At 43.2% G+C, this 20,224-nt stretch overlaps 1 protein-coding gene across 1 annotated transcript; it reads left to right on the top strand.

Annotated features, from left to right (window-relative positions):
• The first annotated feature begins 5,761 nt into the window (after positions 1 to 5,761).
• Positions 5,762 to 19,453, top strand: NDUFAF1 (NADH:ubiquinone oxidoreductase complex assembly factor 1). Its single transcript, XM_006093045.3, has 5 exons — positions 5,762 to 5,875; positions 8,401 to 9,048; positions 14,757 to 14,942; positions 18,617 to 18,691; positions 19,231 to 19,453. Exons 2-5 carry the CDS (start codon positions 8,476 to 8,478, stop codon positions 19,378 to 19,380), a joined length of 984 nt encoding a protein of 327 aa, XP_006093107.1. The 5' UTR covers positions 5,762 to 5,875; positions 8,401 to 8,475; the 3' UTR covers positions 19,381 to 19,453.
• Positions 19,454 to 20,224: the final 771 nt, after the last annotated feature.

The following is a 20,224-nucleotide window of genomic DNA, read 5'->3' as shown; positions in this document are numbered from 1 at the left end:
CATAACAAAGAAATAGAATTTCCGGAGGATGAGGCCCAGAAATCAGGATTTTAAAAAGATTCTGATTTTTTACAGAGAGGAGGAAGGGAGAGGGATAGAGAGTTAGAAACATTGATGAGAGAGAAACATCAATCCAGCTGCCTCCTGCACGCGCCCTATTGGGGATGTGCTCGCAACCAAGGTACATGCCCTTGACTGGAATCGAACCTGGGACCTTTGAGTCCGCAAGCTGACGCTCTATCCACTGAGCCAAACAGGTTAGGGCAAGATATATTTTTATTGATTTCAGAGAGGAAGGGAGAGGTAGAAAGAGACACATCAATGATGAGAGAGAACCAGTGATCGGCTGCCTCCTGCATGCCCCCTACTGGGGATGGAGCCTGCAACCCGGGCATATGCCCTGACTAGGAATCGAACCGGGACCTCCTGGTTCATAGGTTGATGCTCAACCACTGAGCACACCAGCAGGACATGATCCTTTTTTTTTTTAAGCTCATGTGGACTATAGAGTTTTCCATGCTTCTCAGAGCCACTCTAGTAGTAAATTTGCACCATTTCCTGGGGTCCTTGCCAAAGTGATAAGTCCTGTATCTCAGGAGAATGCTTCTAAATCAGTAAACTCTCCCTAATCCAATTTTACCTTCTGGTCCCCTTGATCAAGCACCCTCAGAATCCAGTGTCTTGCTATTCTCCCAACTGTTGCCATTACATGCTTAGGTAGTTCTTGCAACTGCTTAGTGGTATAGTCCCTTTTCTCCCTCATCTGGTCCAGTATGTTCCCCACTGGGTTAAGTAGTGTTTTAATCCTAGTAATTGGCCTGTGTCCAGGAGGACAGTAAGGGCAGATGTTGAGGAGGGCACATGCAGCCTTACAGGATACAGGCCTCTTCACTGTCTGATAGCAAGAGGAAATTTCTAGATGTTGAGCCATTTCTTCAGGTTTCGAGGATTCAGGAAAGTGTGAGAATTCAAGATCTTCAGTGGCATCAATCAGATAGCCCCATCCCAAATGTCATGGTCACATTACTAGGGCCTTGGTCTTGGCTTAGCTGACCTGCCTGGCTTGGGAGTATAATCTTACTAGAGTTCAGACTACTCTGATGATTATCCTGGGCCTCAGCTTTTCCTGCCTCCCACTGTGGGTGTTGAACCCCTCTTCATATGCTATTAAGGGGGCCCTCTGGCTTTCATACTTGACTTTCAGTAACAGTGGCTGAATTCCATATTATAGTTACTACTAGAGGCTCGGTGCATGAATTCATGCACAGGTGGGGTCCCTTGGGGTGGCCTGTGGAGATTGGGCCCCAGCTCGTGCCCCAGCCTCACAGCCCCACAGCCCCGCCTGGTACCCTGCCTTGGCCTGGCATCGCTCCCTCACCTGCTCCACCATCTGGCCTGAGGGGTGATAGATCAGGGCCAGGGCCCACCCCCCTCCCCTCAGTGCCTGGGAGCCGGGCGGCAGCCCTGCCTCCCCCCCCACCACCACCACTGGTCACTGTCTGCAGGGCTATCAGCAGGGCAATCGGGCCCCCTCTCACACCTCCCTTGGCCTGGTGCTGCCTGCTCACCTGCTCCACCATCCCACAGCGGTCCCGCTCTTGTAGGGACCATCAGGGCCAGCAGTGCCTCCACTGCCCATGGCTGTCAGCACCACCAACACCTGCCATGTTCTGCGCTGCCCCCTGGTGGTCAGCGCCTAGCAAGTGGTTGAACTCCTGGGAGGGGACAATTTGCATATTAGGCTTTTATTATATAGGATGTCCTCCCATATTTTTTAAATGCCTGATACACCCCACCAGCTGGTACATTCCCTTCCACCAGCATACTATCCCTATTCACCGATAATGAAATATTTAACAATTGGACCACCAGATCTTTGTTGCCAGCTGTGTAACCCAACTTCTAAACATTATTTTATTGCCTGCTTCTTGGACCACTTCTAGCACCAACTGTTGCAAGTGGGGTTCTCCAAAAAGTAGACTCTGAGATAGAGTTTAGTGTGCAGGATGCTTATCAGGGAGTGTCCCTGAGATTCACAACTGTGGAAGGGAATGAAAGTGGAAGAAATGCATACCTATCAAATGACTGGGAATCAAACCGGCAGTCTTTCGGTGCATGGGATGGAGGACACCCAATCATCTGAGCCACATAGGCCAAGGCTTGCTTTATGTGTGTGTGTCTAGATATTTATTAAAGTGACATCACAAAAAGCTTGGCATCAGAGCTGCAGATAGAAATATCCCCAAAGGAAGGGTAGACAATTCATTTTGTTTAATGGAAAGTCCCTTTGAACACTGCCAGCTCTTTCTAATTAGGTGACCCTCCTCACCTGCTAGTCTGTCTGGACTGCAAGGTGGGCTTCCCCATCAGGAGGGACTGTCCCAGATAGATGGCCTCAATTCTCACATCAGGCCCATTTTTTTGTTGTAGATGAATAAACGGTCATTCTGGTTTGTCATTTGTCTTCCTGTGAAGTTGCTTGGCAAGAAGTAATCCTCTTGAGTAAACAAGTTCCTGGATCAGCAGGGCAGAGAACTAACCCTGGATCTATAGTGACACCACCATGACCCAAAATTCCCACAAGGTCATTTCCTTTTCTAAAATAATGTATTTCCTTTGCCTGGATCATGCCCTGATTGTCTTTAAACTCTGAAGAGACTCCATCAAGATATGAAATTACTGAATAATTTGCCTCCTGCTTTAACTATTGCAATATTTTTTTACTGGCTTGTGTTACTGCAGCCCTTCTTAAAGGTTTTCATGAAATTTGTCCTTTGACCTCTTGAGGCAGTAACCACTCTGTGTGTAAATTTGTGCAGGTTACTGTAGAAGACATATTTTAATGTATATGACAAAAATCACTACCTTCAAGGTTTTTACCCTCCTGTTGAAAAGGCTTGTATATAAAACAATGAATGAGCAGTGCAGTCAAGCTTATAATCTAGTTTTCATTTGAACGTAATTGAGTGTCAGTGTATATAACATAAAAAATAAATATTATAGGATGCCAGGAGAGCAATCATTATGACATGGACACATTAGGGAAAGTTTTTAAGGAGAACATGGGATTTAAGTTGTGTTCTGAATAGTTGCAGTCAATGTATCAATGAGGACCTATTGGTTGCAAGTGATAGAAACCCAAATTCAGATTAATTTAGGCAAAAGGAATTCATTGGTGCTTGAAAGTCAAGGAAAGACTCAATAACCAAGCCATGGCAAGATGCTGCAACTGGACCTCGGGAACAATTAGAACTAGGAAAATAAATGCTGACTGAGCCTTCTTTTATCCTCCTATTCCCATCTCTCTCAGTACCTTCATTTTATCTTGTTGCAAACCAATTTTCTTCACAATATTAGCAGGTAGCCCAGGAGCTCCACAAGAGCCACCAGATATAAAAGAGCCACCAGTTTTCGTTCAAAAAATTCCTGGGAATAAACTGATTGACCTAGTGCAGACCAGGTGCTCATCACTGGACCAATCAGCTGAAGTGAGGGGAGTCATGTAAACACCTGAGACCAAACTTATGGGATGCAGAAGAGGGAAGAATGCTGAGCAGAGCCCTAACCAGTTTGGCTCAGTGGATAGTGTCGGCCTGTGCACTGCGGGCACATCCCCAGTAGGGGGTGTGCAGGAGGCAGCTGATGGATGTTTCTAACTATCCTTCTCCCTTCCTCTCTGTAAACAATCAATAAAATATATATTTTTTTAAAAATGCTGAGCAGAGAAAATATTAATTCTATTATGAGGAAGAATGAGTATGGTTTAGGCAGATTCTAGCTTGGATAAGAAATTGAGGATAAATATGAGTCTTATAGATGGAGTAGGATATTATGGAGGGTTTAGAATGTATGTAGTGGCACATCTGGAGACCAAAGGAATATGGTATCCAGCTCTGGGTGCCACATTTAAAAATGGAAATAGTCAAACTGTTGCGGCCAGAGTAGGGCAGTCAATAGACTGAATGTAAGTTGTATAAGAGCAGTAACTAATCCAGGTTTCTCACTGGGTTTGGAAAGAAGGAGCCAAAGATAAAAGACAGCAAAGAGAGTTCAATAGCATTTAGGGTTAGTGAGAGGAGGCCTTTTTTTTTTTTTTTTTAACGTAGTCAATTTTATTTTCCTTAAACCACAAAACAGAGTCTTTGGTTGTACAAACATCACTACTGTAGTTACAGTCTTACCAAGATGTCCTGGCTGGGGAGGGAGCAGTTAGTTGGTGGCCAGAACTCCTGAGGGGTCTCTAAAATGTTAACACCCAGGTTAAAAGACTTGGGGCAAGGGTGGTGTTGGTGCTGGCAGGGCTCCCACCCCAAGTCTGGGGAAGGGACCCAACCTTCTAGGAGGATACTGGGCCCAGGCCTCAGCTCCCCAAGAGGAGGTCTTAAGGAGAGAAGCCAAGAATAGCCTAAGATTTCCAGTTTAGAAGGATGTTAATATGGGTAATTCAATTTTATTTTATTTTTTAAAAATATTTTTATTGATTTCAGAGAGGAAGGGAGAGGGAGAGATAGAAACATCAATGATGAGAGAGAGAATCATTGATCGGCTGCCTCCTGCATACCCCCTACTGGGGATGGAGCCCACAACCCAGGCATGTGCCCTGACTGGGAATTGAACCGTGACCTCCTGGTTCATAGGTGGATGCACAACCACTGAGCCATGCCAGCTGGGCTAATTCAATTTTAGACATACTGAATTTGAGATGCTAGTGGTGTACTAGTATCCGGAACTGCTATGGAGAGGTTGAAAATGTTTACTAGGGTGTAGGGAAAGAGATGCTCACATTGTCTTTAGATAATTCATATCTGAAGCTAGAAAAGGGGAGGGTGCAGTCTGGGCTTTGGAGACAACCCCATTTAAGGTTGTGGGAAGAGAAGAGTCAGTGAAGGAGGCAGCTGGGGAAGGATGGAGGAGATAGGAGAACTAGGCAAGTGTAGAGACTAGAGAAGTCAAAGCAGAATTTCAAGAAGGAAGAGTTGGTGGCGTGGAAACGAGTAATGGAGGAAACTTGGAAAAAGCAATTTTATTTTCTGAAGCCTGGAGGGGAATGGTGTTGACTTCCAGGGGTTACACTTCTTTTCAACTCAAGCCGAGCCCTTAATTCCTTCTAGCACTATACTCGGTGCTGGAGACAGGTCTGGACCCAAGAAATTCATCGCGTGTTGTGGAGGACCTGAGAAGTAAAAGAACAATTAAGATACAATGTTCAAAGTGCTTAAATAAAAGTGTGCACAAGATCTGGAAGCCTTGTGGAGTGGGCGACCCCACGGGGCGGGGTAGGGAAACGGCGGGCACAACGGTTTGCTGCCCAGGTGCGTGCTGGGTCTCCCAATCCGCGGGGGCAATGCCAGTAGAACCAGTTCTCTGAGGTCACAGCTCTCCGGCGGCTGGGGCGCGGGGACACCGTGGGGCGCGAGGGGACCCTGGCGCCTCCGGGCGAAAGAACGTTAGCCACACAAGGGTCCGATTTGAAAGATGCGGGATGGAGTTTGCAGCCTGAAGATGGGATGCAGGAAAAGACGAATAGTTTGTCTAAGTTCTCTCCTTTCTCTCACATGGGACAGAAAAGATCAGGAGTGGTGGAAACCGGGCTTTTTGGAAAGCGAGTAGAGACCAAAAGCCTCGGGTCGACCGGCTTAGGGATCTTGGTTACTAGCCCTAGGCCTCCGCATCGGACCGGAACTCTAGTGTCAAAACGCCTGGTTTGGCGCCGGGTTGTAAAAGCAGCTGGACCGACACCGGAAAGTGGAGTGCCCGGTCGGGAAAAGCTGGGGACCCGGGCAGAGGCCACTCGTGAACCCCGGTGGGGAGGGCGAGTGGGCCTCTGCTGGGCGTTCGCGTGTCCGGGACGTGCGAGGGCGGCACAGCCTAGCAGGTGAGGGCTGAGGGGACCACACCCCGACCGGATTGGGAGCTTATTGCCAGGGCTCTAGAGTTAGTGTTGCTACCTAGTAGCCGTAATGACCTCGGTAGTTGAATCTTGGAACCTCCGGGTTCTCACCTCGGTAATAATAATAGTGGCTCTCCCGGAGTTGCTGTGAGGAGCCAATGGAAATACACTTAGAACAGTTTCTGGCACATGGTAAACCCTAGATACACAATCTTTCTAAAGACTGCTCCATTCAGCTGCGGCAAAAGCCACGACCTTCAGTCTGGGATCATCCGTTAACGGGTTTGGCTTTATTGGTAAAAATATGAAACGAACGTTTATAATTACAGTTGTATTAGAGACGTAGCAACACTACCGAGGGTTTGGGAAACAGGGTGACTATTACTCATCATCCCATCATTCTATACTAGACTTTAAGACTTTTATTCCCTGCTCTCCCCCACCCAAATATATTATACTTTTAAAAAATATTTTGGAGACAACCGACAGTGGGGTTGTCTCCAAAGCCCAGTACTTTTTATTGTGAGAGGTTTATTAAAGCTGGGGACAGTGAGACAGGAAGACTTAGGACAGAAGAAACAATAGAGGGACTGGAGGGGCCTGCGTTTGCTCTCTGGAGACCTGTGGGCAAGAAGTGAGCCCGGGCAGGGCTGCTGCGCTCACTGCAGAGTCAGCGAAAGGGGGGCCTTGGGGACAGGTTCAGGGGGTCAGCCCGCCGTGAGGTGCTGCTGCCCATTGCTCCCCTGGTTGCAAGTCTCCCGGGGGAGGGGGGTGGTGGTATCTCTTAGAGTTAGGAGATGCGTGCCTGAGGGGAAGGGGAACCACACAGGTGTCCTCTTGGGAGGGAGAGGACCTCTGTACGTTTTTATACTTGTAATGTTCGCATATATGGTCTTGTAGCTGGAACAGGTAGGAGAGGGGACCGTGCGGTCTTCCTGGTTCTGGCAGCACTTCCTGCCAGCACGTAAGAAATGTTGCGAAGAGCAAGGTTGTTGTTTTGCTAGAGTGACAGTTATATTGGTAATGCTATACATACAGAGAGGCGGCAGCAGCAAGTGGAAGGACCTCAGGCCAGCACACGAGTTGGAGATTCCATACCAATTGACATTGTGAGCTTCAGCAAGCCGCTTATCGGTTGGTGTCTTGTTTCCCTGAGAAAGGAAATATCTATCTGCCTTGTCTTACAGAAGTCACATGTGCATTAAATGAGATACGTCAAAGTGGCTTGAACATCTTGAGAATGGTGTTTAAATGTGATAGTATTAGTGTTACTGTTTATTTCTATCTTTGAGGACCTCACATAGTTACTGATAGTCAAAGCCTTGTTACTCAGTGTGAGCCTTGGACTAGGAGCTTGTTAGATAGGAAGAACCTTGGAGATCCTGTTAGACTTACTGGATCAGAGACCCTTCTTAAAGCCATCGTTCCATCTGGTCTTTAGAAAAATCCCTTAAGGTAGGTAAGGGAACTGTTACCCCCAAGGAAATGGAGACCTCGGAAGATCAACTGGTTTACCTAAGGGTAAACAGCGTTAGTAGGTTTTGCCATACTAAATTGCCAATATTTACAATACTTACAACCTAATAAGAGGGTAGGGCCAGGCGTCAAGTCAAAGTTTTCTTTTTTTTTTTTTTTTTAAATATCTTACCTGGAGTTTGCTTTTTTAAAGATGTTTTTATTGATTTGAAAGAAAGGAAGGGCGAGGGAGAGAGGAAACAGAAACATCAATGATGAGAGAGAATCATCGATTAGCTGCCTCCTGCACGCCTCTTACTGGGGATGAGCCCGAAATCCGGAATTGAACCCAGGACCCTTCAGTCCACAGGCCAGTGCTCAATCCATTGAGCCAAACCGGCTAGGGCATCACTGATTTTTGAGAGAGAGAGAAGACATTGATGTGAGAAGGAAACATTGATTGGTTACCCACCCCAGGTGCCCCACCCGGGAATTGAACCTGCAACCTTTTGGTATACAGGATGATGCTCCAACCAACTGAGCTCTGTGGCCGGGGCTGTAAGTCCCTCTTTTTATGAAGTGCTAACTGAAAGGGTTAAAGAGACTAACATGTCAATTAGCTTAGGTCCTGGAGTGAATGAGTTGAATATTTTATTCTAGAAACCAATTATTTCTTTAAAAATCTAGTCCTGGTGGAGTTGCCAAAAAACAAACAAAACAAAACCAGAAAAACAATAAAAGCACAAAATCAGCATTAAAATTTGTTTTAAAATGAACACAATCTTTTGAAACACATACTTGAATTATTTTGGGGTCGATTAATCATAAACTCCATGAAGGGTTCTGTGTTTATATTTATTTTGGCATTTTTTTCACAAGGTAGCTGGATGCATTATGTATAGTGCAAACAGTATTCTCGTCATACGTCCTGGATAAATGTTTGTAGAGTTAGAAAATAAATTCATGAATTTCACAATACATGATCTATGTTGAATTTGAAATTGTGATATGTTTTTTGCTACACTTGTAACTCTTTGATGTCTCTTCTATTATAGGTGGAATTGGGCTATTGGTGAAGCTTCTTTCTCTGGTAGCCCAGGGAGAAATTTAAGTTTTGACTTGTTCTTACCATGGCTCTGGTTCACAAATTGCTGAATGGCACTTATATTCTCAGTAAAGGCCTAAAGCCAAGTGTTGCCGCATGTCCATTTTTGAGTACCCGCTCTGCAGACTATTGTTCCAGTAGTCTTCAGAAACCAGTGGCTACTCCTGGCAAAGCTTCCACTCAGAGGACCTCTGCAGGGGGTTTGCAAGGAGATCAGAGAGAAGTTGCTTTGGATATACCTTCTCCTGAGGAGAAGCCTGAAGTTAGTTTTGATAAAGCAATTAAAGATGAAATCAAGGAACATTTTAGGCGTTTGAAGGATGAGATTGTGAATCATTGGATAGGACCTGAAGGCCGCCCTCTGCAGGAGATCATTCTGGAACAAGCCAGAGTTGTCTGGCAGTTCCGTGGAAAAGAAGATTTGGACAAGTGGATAGTGACTTCGGATAAGACAATTGGAGGCAAAAGTGAAGTGTTCCTGAAAATGGGCAAGAATAACCAGAGTGCACTGCTGTATGGAACTCTGAGCTCTGCGGCGCCTCAGGATGGGGAGAATAGTCAGAGCGGATACTGTGCAATGATATCCAGGATTCCAAGGGTAGGTCAGGCCCAGGAGCTTGAGTTTTCTGGTGAACAGCGGTGAACATTGTAGCACGAACTGTAGCTGAGAGTTTCTGTAAATGAAAACACCTGGCACCTCATCTTGTCTGGGGTTGTACAACTCCTGGGCACGAGCTGAAGCACAAGGGGGAAGCGGCTCCTGAGGAGGGACGACTTGTTTCTGGGCATCACTTTGGTCCAGAGTGGTGCATTCTTACGTTTAACACGTTAAGCGCCAAGCCTGTTCTGTCTTCCTTTCTGCTTCAGTCACCGGTGACTGACCTGGCACTTAATGTGTTAAGGAGCCTGAGAGGTTAGACAACTGAACAATGATCTGGGGAGGTTTGCATCTCCTCTAACATAGACCACAGACCCTGAGATGGCCAGGGGTTCCTTAGAGTGGATGTAGGATCAGTATCAGACCCTGAGATGGCAGGGGTTCCTTAGAGTGGATGTAGGATCAGTATCACACCCTGAGATGGCCAGGGGTTCCTTAGAGTGGATGTAGGATCAGTATGTGGCTTTTTATTTATTTTAATTAAAGTAAACTTAATTTTAGAGTAGTTTTAGTTTTACAGAAAAATTGCAAAGTAGTAGAGAGTTCCCATAATGCCCTCACCTAGCTTCTCCAATTGTTACCATCTTACATTACTATAATACATTGTCATAACTAAGAAACCAACATTGGTACATTACTATTAACTAATTCCAGACTCTGTTTGAATTACACTAGCTTTTCCACTAATATTCTGTTTCTGTTCCAGGATCCCATTCAGGATTTTACATTACATCTAATTGTCATGTCTCTTTAGTCTCCTTTGGTCTGTGACAGTTTCTTAGTCTTTCCTTATTTTTCATGAGGATTTGAGAAATACTGGTTAGATATCCTATATAATAAAGAGCTAATATGCTAATTAGACTGAACAGCAGAATGACTGTCCGGACAACCTTCCAGATGAAGCCAGGGCTGTGAGGGGCTGTGAGGGCCAGCTGAGGCAGCCGGGGCTGTGAGGGCTGAGCCCCTTGCACGAATTTCGTGCATCAGGCCTCTAGTTTTATATAATGACCCTCAGTTTGGGATTTTCTGATTCGACTGGGGTTCTGGGGTTTTTTCTCCTGGTTAGACTGGGGTTCTGGGTTTTTAGGAAGAATGCCACAAAGTTAAAGTACCCTTCTCATTACATTGTCTGAAAGATACATGCCGTGCCCTGGTCAGAGAGCTCAGTTGGTTAGAGCATTGTCCCAATACTCCAGAGTTTTGGGTTTGGTCCCTGGTCATATAACAGGAGTCAACCAATGAATGCATAGATAAGTGGAGCAATAAAAATCAATGTTTGGCTTTCTCTAAGTCAATAAAAAAAAAGATATAATTTCTTTTAAAAGAAAAGAAAGGTATGTGCTAGCAACATGACATCACTGATGTGTCAACTTTGATCACTTGGTCAAAGGAGTGTTTGCGGGGTTACTCCATTGTTCAGTTACTTTTTTTTCTTTCTTTTTTTTGAAGAATAGTTTATTGATTTTTAGAGTGAGAGGAAGGAGAAAAACATCGATATGAGAGCGCGACATTGATCTGCTGCCTCCTCCACCCAACCCAGGCATATGTCCTGACCAGGAAACGAACTGTGACCTCCTGGTTCATAGGTCGATGCTCTACCACTGAGCTATGCCTCTTGAGCTTTTTTCTTCTTTCTATACCATGTTCTTTGGAAGCAAGTCACTAAATGTGCCCTACTTTCAAGATGGGAAGGTTGTAGGATTAAATTGTATCTCCTGAAAGGTGTACTATACACATAAATTGCTTGGGATTCTTCAGAAAGAAAGATTTGTTTCTTCTACCACATTTATTTATTTGTTAGTATGGACTCACACTTTGGGTTATAGTCCAATAATATTTATTTTGTTGCTGAAATTGTTCTAGCTTTGGCCACTGGGAGTTCTTTCAGGTTGGCTCCTGTCCCTTGATCTGCCCCCATCCTTTTGAAAAAAATATTTTTATTGATTTTCAGAGAGGAAGGGAGAGGGAGAGAAAGATCCATGTGAGAACAAAACATCGATTGGCTTCCTGGATGGATCCTGAAACCTGGGCATGTGCCCTGACTGGGAATCGAACCGGCAACTCTGGTGCACAGGATGACGCCCAGCCAACTGAACCACACTGGCCAGGGGCCCATCCTTTGGGTTTTTTGTTTGTTTGTTTGTTTTTTGTTTTTTAGCTCTACAAGATGTTCTAGCTCAACTTATATTTCCCTTGTCCCAACCCTAGAATAAGCCATTTCTCAAAAGAGCTCTGGTTTCTTTTTTTTTTTTATGAAGGATGTTATTAGAAACCAAGATCTGGGCAATGAGTATGCTTGTTGTTACTGGGAAGACACTATATCTAGGACATCCAAGTAGACATAGCTAGGAAGTATATACATACCAACTTGTGCAAATACATGTCTATAATTTTATAATTTCTATATTCATGTTAATTTTTTTTTTTTAATCCTCACCCAAGGATATTTTTCCCATTGATTTTAGAGAGTGGAAGGGAGAGGGAGAGATGGAGAGAAACGCCTTTATGAGAGAGACACATTGATTGGTTGCCTCCGGTATGCCCCAGACCAGGGCTAGGAGCCTGCAACCGAAGTACGTGCCCTTGACTGGAATCGAACCCCGGACCCTTCAGTGTGCAGGCTGATGCTCTATCCATTGAGCCAAACCAGCTAGGGCCATATTAATCTAAATATGATTTCATACTAATGCTCTCTAATTCAGTACCAAGTGGTTCAGTCTGGCCTTTCCCCTCTTGCTTCTGTAACTTCACTCTGAAACAGTGAGAAACCTATCTCCCACCATTTACCATCCATTTACTTATTAGTTTAACCCCAATATACATGTAAAGCAGTTTTAGGATTTTTTAAAATTATATTTTTGTTGATTTCAGAGAGGAAGGGAGAGGGAGAGAGAGATAGAAACATCAATGATGAGATAGAATCACTGATCGGCTGTCTCCTGCACACCCCCTACTGGGGATGGAGCCCGCAACTGGGCATGTGCCCTGATTGGAATCAAACCTACGACCTCTTGGTTCATTATTCGATGCTCAACCATTGAGCCACACCAGCTGGGCAGTTTTAGGATTTTTAACCCAGAACTCTGTGAGACAACTCGACCAAGTAGAATACAGTGTTTATGTATAGTTTATTTTGTCTTTAGCCTTATAGTATCTAGTCAGAACACTTTTCCAAAGTTACTTAGGTTAGTTCTTTTATCTCTCCACTGGCCTATGGCTTTTACAAATTTGTTGACCAAGTATTGTTTCAGGGCTGCTCTAGACAGATTCCCATGTCTGACCTTGGCCACAGCCCCTGCATGTTTGCTTGGATATTGTGCTTTAAGGAGAAAGACAAATGTTGGGAGTATTAGGTTCCATATCTCCAGATAATGATGAAAAAGAAAGGTAGGTATTCTTCCAGAGACAACAAATTATGTACACCAACTTGTGCACACCAAGATTTTTTTCAGGCCCTGAAAATCCACAAAATGGAATTGATCAGTCCACAGTAGAAAATAATTCTGTGGCTAAATATGTATTGTGGAGTAATAGAAAATAACATTTAAAAATGTTCATAACATTTAATAAGTATGTTTTTATTGATTTATTTAGTGAGAGAGAAAGGAAGAGGGATAGAGAAAGAAACATCCATAAGAGAAGAACATCATTGATTGGCTGCCTTCTGCATGGCCCCCCCACCCCGGGATCGAGCCCACAACCTGGGCATGTGCCCTGACCGGGAATCAAACTGGCAACCTCTTGGTTCCTGGGTAGACACTCAACAGCTGGGCATGATAACATTTATTTTTTTTTAAATATATTTTATTGATTTTTTACAGAGAGGAAGGGAGAGGGACAGAGAATCAGAAACATCGATGAGAGAGAAACATCAATCAGCTGCCCCCTGCACACCCTGTACTGGGGATGTGCCCACAACCAAGGTACATGCCCTTGACCGGAATCGAACCTGGGACCCTTCAGTCAGTAGGCCAACGCTCTATCCACTGAGCCAAACCGGCCAGGGCAATAACATTTATTAAGTGTACCTGACATTCCTTGTGCTGATTAGTTTACATACATTGTCCCTTTTATTTCTCACAATAATATTGTAACGTATGATCATTCCAGTTTTGTTTGTGTGTTGTTTTTTTAATGGATATTTTTCCATTGATTTTTAGGGAAAGTGGAAGAAAGAGAGGAAAGACAGAAACATCAATGTGAGAGAAACATTGATTGGTTGTCTCCTGTACGAGCCCTGACCAGGGCCCAGGCCGGGGAGGAGCCTGCAACCAAGTATGTGCCCTTGACCAGAATCAAACTCTGGAGCCTCTGGTCCGTAGGCCGACGCTCGTTCCACTAAGCCAGTGATGGTGAACCTTTTGAGCTCGGCGTGTCAGCATTTTGAAAAACCCTAACTTAACTCTGGTGCCGTGTCACATATAGAAATTTTTTGATATTTGCAACCATAGTAAAACAATGATTTATATTTTTGATATTTATTTTATATATTTAAATGCCATTTAACAAAGAAAAATCAACCAAAGAAATGAGTTCGCGTGTCACCTCTGACACGCGTGTCATAGGTTCGCCATCACTACACTAAGCCATACCGGCTAGGGCTGATCATTCCAGTTTTACACGAGGAAACTGAGGCTTGGGAAGATCTAGTAACTTGTGTAGAGTTATATAGCTACTAATTAATAGCTCATATCTGCACACTGGTATTCTTCTGAGATTGTTGTAAATAAGCACCTTTGGAAATTAACACTAAGTTCCACTTTGAAAGAGAGAGACAATATAGATCAGCGGTTGCCAGCCGGTGGTCCGTGCACCACTGGTGGTCTGTGAGGTCCAAAAGGTTGGTGACTGCTGATAAAGATGGTTAAGAACACAGATTTTGGCCCAGCCGGTGTGGCTTAGTGGTTAAGCGTCAACCCATGAACCAAGAGGTCACTGGTTCGATTCCCTGTCAGGGCATATGCCCAGGTTGTGGGCTCGATCCCCAGAAGGGGGCATGCAGGAGGCAGCTGATCAATAATTCCCTCTCATCATTGATGTTTCTATTTCTCCCTTCTCTCTGAAGTCAATAAAAACATATTTAAAAAACACAGATTTTAGAGTTATTAACAGTACTGGATTTATCATTTATTAGAGTGCTCAGTTTATTCATTCGTAAAGTGGAGTATAAAGATAGTACCTATCTCATAGGGGTGTTAGGATTAACTTATGCAAGCAGTGTTTAAGTTTTTCAATAGATGGTAACTATTGTTATAAAATATCAATTTTAAAACTTGAGCTCTTTCATAGTTTTCTAATTTATTGGAAGGCAGTTGTCATTAAATGGCCCACTCGGGAGTCATTGCTCCATAGGACCAGGGAAAGAAAGTTCATAATAGTAATTCTTTTCCATTCAGTGACACAGGTGAGTGCCCGCCCCATGTACACTGTCCTGGGCCATTCCTGTCGTGAACATTACCTTAGAAACATACTGTGTCGGTATTTTGTACTAAAATAGGAATCACTAGATTCATTACTCCCTTGTGAGGGAATTGGATCCGAAAAAGAAAAATGATTAGTGGATCCCTTTGTTGTTACAAAAAGTGCTAACTCACATTTTGCTAATAATGGAAAATGAGGTGAAATTAACTTTCCTTTCTGTATCTTAGGGTGCTTTTGAGAGAAAGAAGTCTTATGATTGGTCTCAGTTCAATACCCTGTATCTCCGTGTCCGTGGAGATGGTCGGCCTTGGATGGTGAATATCAGGGAGGACACAGATATAATTCAGAAGAATAATCAGATGTACAGTTACTTCATGTTCACCCGTGGTGGGCCCTACTGGCAGGAGGTCAAGGTAACAGCCCAGGTCTTTACTGTACATCTTTTGAGGTCATGGTTACATTGTAGTTTTTCTTTTTCTTATTAGTCCTTCTTGGAAGGTGTGGGAAGGGAAAGAAGGGAGAGGACCAAGGAGCAAGATTTACGCAATTGACTTTTTCTTTGATTAATATATATGTTAGCCTACTAACCAGGAAATATTTTTGATAAGGATATGGCCAGGTACATGCTAAGTCATGGGTTCATCTCTGGTTTATGCCTAAGTAGACGTTTCTTTTAAAAAAATATTTTTATATGTTTTTATTGATTGAAGAGAGAGGGAGAGATAGAAACATCAATGATGAGAGAGACTCGACCAGCTGCCTCCTGCATGCCCTCTACTGGGGATCAATGGGCCCTGACTGGGAATGGAACAGTGACCTCCTGGTTCATGGGTCAACACTCAGCCACTGAGCCACACAGGCGGGGCAGATGTTTCTTTTTCTTTTCTTCTTTTTTTTAACAGATGTTTCTTTTTAAGTTTCTGCTCTATCACCTCTTCAGGGCAGCTCTACTAATATAGTGTCCCTAGCTTAGTAGAAAGGCTCCCTTAAGAGGAATAAATACTTCATCCTTTACAATCATCAAAATTTTTATTTCTTGGTAGTATAAGGCAGTCTTATTTTGTAAATGAGAAGCTTTGAGAAGGTAGACAATGTTAACCGGGAGGAAAATAAGTGGAAATTCAGGGAGGACTAAATCAAGTGTCCATTCCTGTCTTCTAAATCATGAAGGTTTTAAATCCATAAACTCAAAAGAAAGTATCCATTTTGTTCATACTTAAAACTAATGCTTATCCTGGATTCCTTTTTCCCTCACCCCCATCCAGTCTATTAGTAAATCCTGTCATATCTCCTTCCAGAATACACCCAGAGCCCGCCATTCCTAGCCATCGCTTCCACTGTCATCGTCGTCCCGGCTTTGGGATCGCTTTGCAGCAGCTTCTTTATTGGTCTCCCTTTGTCCTCTTGCCCCCTTACAATCCTCTCTCCACACAGCAGCCAGAGTAATGAGCTTTCTAAAGCATAGCTCAGATCACATCTTTCACATGCTTAAAACCCTCCAGAAGTTTTTCCCTTACAATGAGAATAAAGTCCAGACTCCTTAACACGGCCCCCTGGGCCTCTGATATCAGACCCCTGTCTTCATTTTCAGTCTCCCCTCCTACCTCCACTCCTCCACACTGGTCTCTTTTCTGTGTCAAACTCAACAAGCTCATTTCTATCTGGGACCTTTGTACTTTGTGGTGTATCTCCTGGTATGCTCTTCCCCTCGTATCTTCCCCAGCTTCTTTCCTATCATTCACCTCTCAGCTTGAAAATTGCCTCACAGAGGCCTTCCTGTCCCTCTAGCTAGTGTTGCACCCTCTAACCCAGTCACTTTCTTTCTTTTTTTTTTAATCCTCACCTGATGATATATTTTCCATTGATTTTTAGAGAGAGTGGAAGGGAGGGAGGCCATGGGGGAGGGGGAGGGAGAGAGAGAAACATCGACATGAGATACATTGATTGGTTGCCTCCCACACATGCCCTGACGGGCTGGGGATTGAACCTGCAACTGAGATAGGTGCCCTTGACTGGGAATTGAATCCGAGATCCTTCCATCTGAGGGCCAATGCTCTAACCACTGAGCAACCAGCCAGGGCTAATCCAGTAACTTTTTAAAAATATATATATTTTATTGATTTTTTTTACAGAGAGGAAGGGAGAGGGATAGAGAGTTAGAAACATCGATGAGAGAGAAACATCGATCAGCTGCCTCCTGCACACTCCCTACTGGGGATGTGCCCGCAACCATGGTACATGCCCTTGACCGGAATCGAACCCGGGACCCTTGAGTCTGCAGGCCAACGCTCTATCCACTGAGCCAAACTGGTCAGGGCAGTAACTTTTTTTTAAAAATATATTTTTATTGATTTTAGAAAGGAAGGGAGAGATCGAGCCCACAACTCCAGCATGTGCCCTGACCGGAATTGAACTGTGACCTCCTGGTTCATAAGTCCATGCTCAATCACTGAGCCACACCAGTCAGGGGCTTTGTAGTTTATAAAAATATAAGCAAATAGGAATATAATTTTCTCCTTTTTTAGACTGAAAAAATAAAAATTGCATAATTTGTGCATCTTCTGTTTATATTTTTAATATTTAGATCCTGAAGACCTTCCATATAACTACATGGAATATTTTTCATTCTTTTTGTGTGTGTTTTTTTGTATTTTGTTATGTGGATATCCCATAGTTGACTGAATGAGTCCTGTATTGATAGTCACTTGGGTTGTTTCCAATTGCTATAATGAATATTTTATCACAGTTTTTGAGACATTTTAAAAATTAATTTTAGCCAAAACCGGTTTGGCTCAGTGGATAGAGCGTCGGCCTGCGGACTCAAGGGTCCCGGGTTCGATTCCGGTCAAGGGCATGTACCTGGGTTGCGGGCACATCCCCAGTAGGAGATGTGCAGGAGGTGGCTGATCGATGTTTCTCTCTCATCGATGTTTCTAACTCTCTATCTCTCTCCCTTCCTCTCTGTAAAAAATCAATAAAATATATTTAAAAAAATAAAATAAAATAAAAAAAATAAAAATTAATTTTAAAAAACCTGTAGATTTGTCTATATCTTACTTTTTGACTAATATATTGTGAAGGTCTTCTCTCTCTTTTTTTTTTTTTTGCTATTAGGAAAAACTATATCTTTATGTATTTATCAGAGTTTATCTGAAATATAAATTCCTAAGTGTGAAATTGGTAGGTCAGTTATGACATTTAAAATTTTTTTAGTGCTGTTGGTTTTCTATTGCTACATAAAAAAACTTCCATAAATTTAGCAGCTTCAAAAACACATTTATTAGCTCAGAGTTCTGTAGGTCATAAGTTGAGACAGTAGATCTGGGTTCAATGCTCAGGGCCCTATAAGGCTGTACTCAAGGTGTTAGCTGGGCTGTATTCCTTTCTAGAGGCTCTGGGCAAGAATTTTCCAAGCTCCTTCTGGTTGTTAGCTAATTCAGTTCCTGTGACTGCAGGGCTGCTGTCCTTCCTTTACTGGCTGTCAGTGAGGGCCCACTCTCCGCTCCTAGAAGCTGCCCACACTCCTTGCCATGTAGCTGCCTCCATCTTCAAAGCCACCAGTGGAGAATCCCCCCACCCCATTGAATCCCTTCATGCTTCTAATCTTTTACCAGTCAGTCCCTTTTGTGGGTTCAAGTGATTTAGTCAGGCCTACAGAGAAGAAGCTATAAAAAAAGTCAACTGATTTAGGACCTTATTTCTGTAAAGTTCCTTCATAGCAATATTGAGATTAGTGTTCGAATACCTCAAAGAAGGTGCATGTACACTAGAAGTTGAAAGTCTTGGGGGCCATTTTAGAATCCTGCCTACCACAATCACCAGCTGCCCTCTAAGAGTTTTAATAATTTTCACTCCTAACAGTTTACAAGTGTGCCTGTTTCTCTTCACCCCCATTTTCTATTGGGTTATTTAATCATTTTCTTAGTTATATATCTGTGATCCAGATGACTAGCCACTTGTCATAACTGCATCTATGAAGTAATTTTATAATTAAGTTTAAACTATTATTCTTTTATCATTACAATTACATACAAATGCTTCAGTTACTTACATTTCAGCTATGAAGTAAATGGTTTTCTTTTTTCAGATTCCTTTCTCCAAATTTTTCTTCTCTAATCAAGGAAGAATCCGGGATGCCCAGTTCCAGCTTCTACTTGACAAGGTAACATTTTCCTTTCATTCAGAACTGTATTCCCTTTAGTGAATCAGAACTCCGGTGAGGATGAATTCAGTCCATTTTGGAAGGCTGGCAAATAAAGATGGAAATTCCTACTCAAGGCCCCCCCTGTAATACCCAGACAGATGTTTACACAGATCTACCTATCCTTTGAGCCAAATCCCTATCCTGGAGAATTTCATCATGGTCTTCTCTTGAGCATGCCTACATTTTATTTTAGCTTTAAAATAAGAGAACAGTATTGAGTTCAGGAGAGCTTCAAGAGCCTCCATTAGACACCCATGTTGTCCTCACTTGCTTAAGTGGCACTACATTAAAGGAAGAGGAAAGGAAGTAGAGTGTGGAAAGAAAAGTAGCCCTGTATTTCCTCTTATAATTTGCTTCAGCATATGAAAACTATGGTATACTTGCTAAGGGCTGATAGTGTAATATAAAGACTCAGCTATAGTAATCACCTCATGGAATTTTAAAACTCCAGGAACATCAGTATGCGATTTTGATCAATTTCTCTATTTTAAATTTAGATCTCCTCTATTGGATTCACCCTGGCTGATAAAGTGGATGGTCCATTCTTCCTGGAAATAGATTTTATTGGAGTTTTTGCTGATCCAGCCCACACAGAAGAATTTGCCTATGAAAATTCTCCAGTGCTTAACCCAAGACTTTTTAAATAGAGATCATGTAGTAGTGTAGTATCTACCATGCTGATACAGAGACAAAATAAAGTATTTCTTTAATGGCATCCAATCAGTGGGTGGTATATATTCCCTAAGAGAAAGCTAAATGCTGCTCCTAAGAGGTACCATATAGAGGGAAACCAAGTTCTAAACTGCACCTTAACTCAGAGAATGCAGTTACTATACTGATGCAGAGATACTATATAAATAACTGTTTTTGGTTAGAACGATTTCTGATAGAGACGATTCCTGCATGGTTTCCAAAGCAAGGAGTCTTTGAGATGACTGTTGATGGCCTACTACCACTCTGTTCCTTACAGGTTTCTTCTCTTTTCTAATCCATCTTTGAGGAAGACTGCTGAAGAATATTAAGATAAAGGTGCTATTAAAGTCCCTGAGAAAAGACACCTAGACCTGCTTAGTCTGTTCGGGCTGCTATAACAAATTACTATAGACCAGGTAGCTTAAACAACATACGTTTACTTCTCACAGTTCTGAGGGCTGAGAAGTCCAAGATCAAAGTACTTGCATATCTGGTATCAGGTGAGTGTCCACTTCTTGGCTTATAGACAGCTGCCTTCTTGGCTGTATCCTCACATGGTCTCTTTCCCTTCTTTACAAAGACACTAATCCCAACACAAGGCCTCAATCCTCAAGACCTAATTGCCTCCAAAAGGTCCCACCTCCAAGCACTGTAATGTTGGAAATTGGAGTTTCAACATATGAAAAGGCTAATAGCTGTGGCTAGCGGCACAGCCATGGCATACTCAGCCCCAGGGTGCCATGGCTGTGCCGGCTCCCCACAAATAGCTGTTCCATCATCTTAGCCTACAATCTATTT

Source organism: Myotis lucifugus, unplaced genomic scaffold (genome assembly GCF_000147115.1).
Source record: "Myotis lucifugus unplaced genomic scaffold, Myoluc2.0 scaffold_109, whole genome shotgun sequence".
NCBI lineage: Eukaryota > Metazoa > Chordata > Mammalia > Chiroptera > Vespertilionidae > Myotis > Myotis lucifugus.
Note: the sequence above shows the minus strand (reverse complement) of the source record. Positions and strands in the feature narration are given on the sequence as shown.